At 40.6% G+C, this 9,495-nt stretch overlaps 1 protein-coding gene across 1 annotated transcript; it reads left to right on the forward strand.

The window, feature by feature from the left end:
• Nucleotides 1-1,140: 1,140 nt before the first annotated feature.
• LOC147414537 (endogenous retrovirus group K member 5 Gag polyprotein-like) lies at nt 1,141-2,295 on the forward strand. Its single transcript, XM_086472470.1, has one exon. The coding sequence runs from the start codon at nt 1,204-1,206 to the stop codon at nt 2,293-2,295; it is 1,092 nt and encodes a 363-aa protein (XP_086328596.1). The 5' UTR covers nt 1,141-1,203.
• Nucleotides 2,296-9,495: the final 7,200 nt, after the last annotated feature.

Consider the following 9,495-nt stretch of genomic DNA (forward strand, 5'->3'; position numbering starts at 1 on the left):
GCACTGGAAACACGGAAATAAAGGTTCACTTGTTAGATCACATTGATCGTGTCAGTGTCCTCACGCAGCTCCCGCAAGTGGCACCCGAACAGGGACCCTCAGATTCCTCAGAACAAAGTTGCAAGACTTGGAGAGGAAGAGGGTGGAAGGCCGACCGAAAGAGATCCGCTGCCCCGGAGAAGTAATAAAAAAAAAAAAAAAGATAAAAAGAGTAACAGCGATCCACCCAGTCGCTAAGCGGTGACTGACATAGTTACCAGGAAGGAGGAGAGAAAAGGAAGGTGCACACCTCATAGTGAAACGATTACGGAATCTCACCCTGATCAGGTGAGCGGTCGGGGAGACAGATGGGCTTGGACAAGCAACAGGAGGCTGTCCTAAATCTGCTCCAACACATACTCTTAGTGAGAGGACTTGTATGAAGTATGAATCCTCAGCTCTTAAAGGGCTGTTATTATCGGCATGGAATAGAAGTTTAATCCCTTCTGTGGGAGTTGCTTTTGAACTTGCTACATGGGAGGCCATAGATAAAGAGTTATGGGAAGATATAAGCTCGGAGGGAGCGAGAGCAAAAGAAGCAGGCAAGTATGCCACGTTATGGAAATTGCTTATGAAGATGTTGCGTAGTATGAAAGCTGAAAGAGCTGCTGCAGCTTCTGCCTTTGCTGCCTTTACCCCCTCCTCAGGCGATTCTTTGCCAACAACTACTACTTCGACCTTTTCTACGTGAATTTCTGTTCCTGTTCCACCTCCCTTGACCCCTGCTAATCAGGTACAGACCGCAAGTTCGGGGGCTAGTGGGGCCTCCGCAGGGACCGCACCCTCGGAGGAGGAGGTGCGCCATAATGGCGCCGACCCGATCGTAGTAAGAAGGGACTCGGAAGAGAATGCGGAAAAACTACAAGGGGGTGTGGGCAAAGAAAAGGGGGAAGTACGAGAACCAGCAGACCCACACAAATCCCACCCCTATCCTGACGACACAGCGACCCACCCAACATCCTGCCCTTATCGCAACGTCACAACGACCCACGCAACATCCCGGCCTTATGGCAACGTCACAGCAACCCGCCCAAAATCCTGCCCTTATCCTGACATTACAACGATCCACCCAACATCCCGACATCACAACGACCAGCCCAGAATCCCGCCCTTATCACACCGTCACAACGGCCCGCCTACAGGAAGACTCTTTCTCCGGGGATCATGTCGAAACAAAAGCAGGAAAAGGAACTGCTTGATGAAGTCCTACAGCAACTCATAAACAAACTATCGGCACTCAATACGGCAGCGGACAGCAACAAGAAGAATCCAGAAAACACTGCGACTCATAATTCTTTTGCTGTACCGTCATCACTACCAGTGCCTTTGTCTCAAATGCCTGTGCCAACTACTTCATTGTCAAATACACTATTAAATGAACAAGAAGCAGGACAAAGATGGAAAGGAGTTATTCGTGATGCCCTAATTGAAGGAAATTTTCTTCCTTCTGCCTTTCCTATCGTTACAGATCCGGCAGGAGGTAGAAAGTGGGAACCGTTTGATTGGAAAATCCTTGAAAAAGCACATTCAGCAGTATCACAATATGGGCTTCAATCTAGTTATACTCAACAATTATTACAATTTATTTTTACAGCAGATGTTCTGTTACCATATGATTCACAACAGGTTGCTAACATTCTTTTGTCCCCTTCTCAACAGCTTATGTTTACCAAGGCATGGCAGCAACTCTGTGACCGCGAAGCTGCACGACCTCGGCAGCAGGGAGATCCATTGTATGGTATACAAGCCCAAATGTTAATGGGCCAAGGTCCTTTTGCAAATACGGGCTTACAACACGGTTTTATAGGAGAGGTATTACAATTGTCACAGCAGTTAGCTTACCAAGCAATAATTTCAATCAGGGAACCAGGAAAGGTATATTCCTTTGCCAGTATTAAGCAGGGGCCACAAGAAAGTTTTCCTTCTTTTATTGATCGTTTAGATCAGGTTATTAAAAGTCATCCAGATTTGGATGAGGGAATGAAGGAAAAGGTTTTTAAAATGTTTGCCTTTGAGAATGCTAATGATACAACAAAAAGAGCTTTAAGTACCCTACCCAGAGATGCACAAGTAGCTGATATGCTTGAAGTTATAGAACGCACCAATGGTACCGCGTCCTTACTTGCTGCTGCTGTATACACTGCTGTTCAACCCCTCATAGATAGAAAGGAGGGAGGCAAGCAAAAGAGATGCTTCAATTGCGGGAATATGGGTCACCTTATGAGCCAATGTAAACTCATTTCAGTCCCTCTGTAAATCAAACTTTCGCAGTTACACGGTGTACCAAATTCTAATCGCACTGTAGGTTTGTGCTTGCCAGGCAGGTTTAAAAAGTGCTTAATTTTTCAGTCATTGCAATAGGGTCAAAGCAGGTCCTTGTTTTAAAACTTTTTTTTTTTTTAAACTGTCTTATGATCTGTATGTGTCTGGTCAAAGATAAAGCTTCAAAATGCTATTTTTTATTCATTATGTTAACTGGCTGTAAAATATGACACAAGAAAGCAGGCAAAGAAATTCAGGATTCATTTACAGGTTGCCTATAAAGTTGTGTAATTTGAAAAGCAGTGTTCATTATGAAAGAGCTCAAGTTGCTTGTAAAGATAATCTAATTTAAAAAGATGATGGAAAAAGGAGGATCTGCATAAAACATATAAAAGCCTTTGACAGATTTCTTGAAGTGCAATGGAGAATGGAAAATACCTGCTTGATAACACGTAGTTGTTATTGAGTTTTCTCAGATTCAGTTGACAACCCAGATGCGACAATCTCTGTTCGGCTGCAGGAGCCAATGAGGACCGGGACTCCCTAGGCGTGCCCCGGGACCCTTTCTCGGAGGGGCTCCCTGACTCATCTGGCTCGCTGCAGGGGCAGACACGGTCCATCTACAGAAAAAGGTATTCTTGCTGGTCTGTTTCTGTAGTTTGCTAAATGTTCACACTGTGCACCGATCGGCATTGATGTCAACGTGTATTTTCACCACTCGCACTGATATTTAACTACGTGAATGGGGTTAGTCTGCTTAATGCTATAGTTGCTATTGTAGTAATCATATTTGCAAGGGTCTTCTTATGTCTTTTGTGTGAATGGTGTAAAGGAGCTCTTTGTGTGGTAGTGTAAAAACTGGTTATCAATATTTGAATGTGTGAGTGAGTGAGACACAGTGTTATTGTTATCATTATATAGAAGATACTTTGTTAACCGCATTTTGCTGCTTTTCACAAAAAAAAAAAAAAAAAAAAAAAAAGACACGTGGGACAGGTACCCCACAGACTGGTGAAACTACACGACATGTTGAGCGACAGCTTTATGCATGCTTTGCTGTTTTAGGCATTCCACTTGAAATTAAGACAAACAACGCACCTGCTTATGCTTCGCTTCGCTTTGCACGTTTTTGCAATCTTTGGGGTATTAACCATCGTACAGGTATACCTCACTCTCCTACCGGTCAGGCAATTGTTGAGCGCTCTCACCAGACACTAAAAGCAACATTGTTAAAACAAAAAGGGGGAACTCGGGGTTGGTTGCCTAATGATCAACTGATGAAAACATTGTATGTTTTGAATTTTTTAAGTCTAGCAGGTAACAGTGAGGAGCCACCAATGTTAATACACAGCAAAGGAATGGGTTCATTCTGGGAAGGGCTTCTAGAATTGCTTTATCATTATTTTTGCCAGGAGCTGTTGGGGGCAATGCTTTGTGTGAACTATCACATTTAGTATGCTGGACTGCTAAGCAAATTAATCTGACCTCAAGCATACTAACAGAATTGCTGGAAGATGTAGATAGTGTTAGACATGCAGTATTACGTAATAGAGCTGCTATAGATTTTTTGTTATTGGTATTAGGTCATGGGTGTGAAGATTTTGAGGGATTGTGATGCATGAATCTTTCTGCTCATTTCACAAGCATATACAAAATCTGCAAAAGAATATTAAAAAGATTGGCATTGATCGTTCTCCGCTGGACACGTGGTTGAGTTCTTGGGGTATAAGTGGATGGTTACTACACTGGGTAAAGTATGGTATCCTCATTGTTATCATGATATTAATTGTACTGCTGATGCTACCTTGTATCCTACGGTACATAAGCTCAATGATCGAGCGGGCTGTAAAACAAGTCTGGATTGTTCAAAAAAAAAGAAGGGGGATGTGTGGGAGGACATTTATGAAATAAGGGACATGTGAACAATCCAGCCTTTCCAGAGAATCCGAGCTGGGACGTACCAGAACTGCTGAAAGCATAAACAACTTCCGGTGCAAGGGGCATGAACATCTTACAGGTGCAGGAGAAGAGACAGCCGCCATTAATGACGCAGTTTTAATTTCTTGAAGAAGGTGGGTGTGAACATTTGTGAACATGACTTGAACATGACTCGCAATATGGCCAATCAGGTTAGACTATGGGCTGTTATTTGCAATGAAGCCAATCAGTATTTATTGGGTGTGGTCGAGGGTTATAAATTGCACTGGAAACACGGAAATAAAGGTTCACTTGTTAGATCACATTGATCATGTCAGTGTCCTCACTCAGCTCCCGCAGTTGAGATAAAGACATTTTACTAGGTAAAGCAAAACCCTCTGTGCACAAGCAAAGTGAACCAAGGAATTCATTCCCCACCTCCCATGGGCAGGCAGTTGTGCATCCACCTCCATGAGAGCGGGGCTCCATCACACATAACGGGGGTTTGGGAAGACAAACGCCGTCACTCCATATATCCCTCCTTCCTTCTTCTTCCCCCAGCTTTATATGCTGAGCATGATGTCATTTGGTCTGCGATATCCCTTTGATCAGTTTGGGTCAGCTGTCCCGACTGTGTCCCCTCCCAGCTCCTTGTGCACCCCCAGCCCACTCACTGGTGGGGTGAGGAGAAGAACAGGCCTTGGCTCTGTGTCAGCAGTGCTTGACAATAGTGAAAACATCTCTGTATTATCAACACTGTTTCCAGCTCAAATCCAAAACAAAGAAAATAATTTTGTGAATTTTTGTGACAACGTTTAACATAGTGCCTTAAAAATGTGTCAGAGCTGCTTTTGCTGCCCTACTTCCTCTTCAAGCATAGTAAAACAAACCAGTATGTTACCTCTAAATCCAAGGGCATATTAGGTCCTATCTTCTCTTACCTGGCACATCTGATGACTGATATTTTTACACTCAAAATCCTGTTATAGGCAAGAGGGAACTATCACACAGAACTAAGAATTTACTGTAAGTCTAATTAAAATCTTTGCAATCGAAACACAATGGTTATTAGTCCAGTTATGACAGTACTATTCCTTATAATTCTAAATTAATGCAGAAAAGCCTCATTAGCAATACCCTTAAAAATATTATAAAAGAACATTTGCCAGTCTTTTTCTGTTTTCTCTTGTGTCATGCTCACCCTCTCAGTGTCCCTCTGGGTCCCAAGACTGATGGTTTCAGTCTTTCTCAGGAAGAAGTGGGGAAAGGTACTGGGTAGGTTTGGTGTAAGGAGTGGTGGTGTTTCCATAAAATTATTGGTATCCTGAGATCCTTATGGGAAGGAGTATGAAGACAGGAGCTTCCTATTCCTTAGTCTTGCATCACTTTTAAACCTTCTTTTAACACAACCCACTGTCTTCCCGTCAGTTCCTAGTTGTCATTGCTATGAAGGGCTGCTGTTTGTCACCCACTGATTCCTAACCTCTATCAGACTGTTGTTGTACTGGGGATCAGAGGGCAAAGCTAAAACAGGAGATCCCATAGGCGCTGCTCCTCTCAGCAACTGCTAAACCAGGCTGAACCCAGCTGGGACCACAGCGAGCCCAGATGTGCCTCCAGATCCTGCGCTGCTGGGGCAGTGCAAAGCCTGCAACCTGTTACTAGTCACAGCTAACCACATTTACTGGGCTACACTGTGAGCTCTTGATCAAGGAGCACTTGAGAGAGAATTGGCCAGCAGAAAGCACAACTGTGGCAAGTTCCTTGTAGCGAAGCAGCCACTTCAGCACTTCTCCAGGTGAGTCAGGAGAAGCACACAGGAGTGATTGGGATTTGTACAGTTACTGAATATTTTGTTGCAGCTCCTCCTGTAAAGCTGACTGAAAATGTGGTTAGCACTTTTGCTGCTGGTGACTTTTTTGCTCCTTGGGATTTTCTTGGTAGCACAATTTTTTCCTCTGTACTATGTCTGATAAGATAGAACAAGAGACATCTAAGACAGGGGTCACGCTCTTCCGAGTTGCAACAGTTAATGTGAACTGTCAGCCTGCAGCTGTTAATGTTAGCACTGCTTTTGGCAGAACAAATCTTTAGCTAATGCACAGAGTATAAGGGTTTGAGAGGTTTAGAGGACAGTCAGCAAAGAATTTAAACTTATTTTATTTCCTACTATGATTTTTTATCTTAAATGCCAGATTAATAAAGTCTTATAAAGCATTGCATGTAAGGTGAACATTGCATAGGTATTATTCTTCCTTTGAAAATGAAGATTTTGGCTTCAAGAATTATTTGGAAAGTAATTTAAATTTCCCTAGTGAATAGTTAATATGAATTTATTTAAGCCTTTGTGCTGATTTTTTAAATTTATTTTATTTTATTTTTGTTTCAAAAAATGTTTGGAGAGGCTTCCTAATAGTGGCTGAGTTTCTTCAAATTTTTTAAAAGAGATGATGGATTTCTTTCCTGTTACTAAAGTTGCCAGGTAGTATATGTTTCTCACTTTTTTCCTGAAATGTTTCTGCACCTTGGGATAATAGAGCTAAAAGTCCTTGAAATTTTTAAGCAAAAGTGATTCATCACTGAAAGTCAGCATGTATCAACAAATAAATAAAGAGAACCAGGGTGATAGCTGAAGGCAGCTGGGGTTGCAGGGCCCCACCTCCGATGATGCACCTGGTTTACTGTCTTCCTTAGGAAGGGCAAAGAAGAAATAATAATGCTCCTGACTCCAGAGTCAGAACAGGAAATTAAGTAAGCTTTTACCCCTGAGTAAGGAAAAGACAGGCTTTTAGTGTAAGCTTATGGAAAATCTCAGACTGGTACCTCCTGGACCAGAAGACAACACTCTTTCACTTCTCTAACTGCCCCCTCTGTAAATGAAACACTCTCCCTAAATGCTGTTTTATTTACCTGTAGCAAACACTTTAGTCATATTTTGAGAACTATAATAAAATGTCCTAAAAGACACTGTTACCTTTCTCACAGAAACGAGAACATCCAGTTCACTATTTTTTAAACTTGGCCCACTATGTCTAGAAGGCAGGTGAAATGTCAGAAAAACACAACTAAGTATTTTATGAAAATTTTGTTTAAGTGCTTGTGTTGGTGGGTCTTCTAGGATGCTGAAAGCAGCTGTTAGCCTATATAAGTAAAACTTCTTTTTCAAGACTTTGTTCAGGCTATATTTTTATAAACTGTAAAAAAGGGATGGCAATAGGAAGCATTTTTCGTCCAATTGTTGTCTAAACAGATCAAAGCTAAAAGTTGTGTCCGTATCTTAAATAAATGGGAGAGAAGAATTACTTGAAGGGAAAAGCATTGTACCGTAAAACAAGATATAAGCATGAGCAGCTAATTACTGTAGATTCTAGAAAGCTAAAGATGATTCACAGAAAGATGCACATAAGAGACTCAGAACTGCACAGGAACTTACCAACAGCACTGACATAAAAGGAATCAGATGCACAAATTAGGCGGATGTTTATAAACAGAGAAAATTAGTTTTAACATATAATAGCGAGTCTTCTATAGTGATTCTTACCCTTAATGTTTGCTTTATTCCCTCTAGGGTTTAAAGAAAATGTATAAAACTCATTCTCTGCATTTTTATACCCTAAGTTTTTGATCTGATTTTCTTTTCCCCGTAAGCTTTTGCACATAGATTGTTGAAAAAATCCATATAGACTTCTTAATCTTCTATTTATTTTTATTTTCTTCTCACCTAGACATAATTTTCTGCATTTTGTAGTACTGCCTTTGGTCCTGATCTCCCTTTCACAGGAAAATTCCTTTCCTTTCACAGGTTAACTTAATTTTTCCTTTGGGTTTTCGATTCTGATTTACTGGCTTGGAGAGAAATCTGCAGACCTTACAGAAGCGTTTCATATGGAAGCAACTGTTTCCTTATGAACTAAAAAACTGTCAAGTATATGATTTTTACTTATTTATACACATCTAAAAGTAGTTAAGGCTTTGTCTGACTCTAAAGTGTCCCTAGCATTTTCTTTGAATATGAGATGCCGTTATCCATTACCAGCTGCAGTTTTTTCTTGCAAGAGTGGTGTTTTCTGTCCGGAACAAATGGAAAAAGTTTTAAAGGGGTATTCTCCAACACATCACCAATAACAGAAGCTAATTTTCAGTATCAGTTTTCATAGTATTAATTGCATTTCCTAGTGCAAGTAATTTAAGAAAATGAAGGCCATTGGCACGTGCTAATTTTAATTGTAAAATAATTCAGAATGTAAAACAATGGCAAAAGCAAGCTATTGACTCTGATCCATGCTATCTTTTCTCTCTTTAGTAAGCGAGAAAGGAAGAAGTGGGCACCATAACTTGCTGATCTATCCAGAGAGGATACTCATTGCATTGTATTGGATTGTAACTTTCTTTAATAGTATGTTCAGAACTTTGATTTTACTAAAATGACTGCACCTTTACTTAAAGTCTGCACCTTTCCCAAGGCTGGGTCAGTATTTTTGTGTATAAATTGAGGTAGTGTCACTTTAATTATATTTCGTTGCAGTCACACAACCTGATATTTTTCTACTGAGAAATAAATAATATATGGTTCTTTGTGAAGATTCAGTAATCACAGTAATTTTAAAAAATTGAGAAAGAAATAAACTAACAGTTATCTGATCCATCTACTGCCGGTTCAGAATTGCTCATTGTAATGTTTTTAGTCTTTTGTTCAATTTTGTTTTAAAAGCTGCATATAGCATGGCTTCCACTATTTCCGTGGGGAGGCCATTCAATTTAGAAAAGAAATAATGACAGCTCTTAAGTGGTTTCCCCCCACCCCCAGCCTTAATTTAGGCTCACTGAATGATCTGCTTCCTTTGGGCATATTTGCTCAAGGTGACATTAGAGAACACTGGGAAGAGATCATGCTGCTTCAAAATGTTCAGGCTAAAAATTCCACCCAAACCCACTGAAATTTAAAGCAGTCACTGCACTGAGTGAAGTTAATTTTGGGTTGTGTCTTTTAAAAGACATCCCTGTTGTAAAGGATACTGACATTCACACATATAAGACTTCCAGTCTATAATCTAATTAAAAAAAAATATTTCTATTATTAAGACCTTTAATGACTCTCACAGAAGGTTAAGCTTGCAAACTGCAATAGCAGTGTGTTGTGTTTTGCTGATTTTGGATAATAGTATTTAGACATAACGTTCCATCTTCTTCTTTTGAATGTTCAAACTTGATTGTGCATACTTGTTTTCCATTACTTTATTTCTGATGGCTGCCTGGAGTTGTCCTCCATTTCGTAGC

The sequence above is a fragment of the Leptosomus discolor genome, chromosome 13, assembly GCF_034619465.1.
Source record: "Leptosomus discolor isolate bLepDis1 chromosome 13, bLepDis1.hap2, whole genome shotgun sequence".
Taxonomy (NCBI): Eukaryota; Metazoa; Chordata; class Aves; order Leptosomiformes; family Leptosomidae; genus Leptosomus; species Leptosomus discolor.

Bases quoted from the DNA above. Each gene is read 5' to 3' on its own strand.
- LOC147414537 (XM_086472470.1), top strand. From the start codon at position 1,204: ATGTCGAAACAAAAGCAGGAAAAGGAACTGCTTGATGAAGTCCTACAG.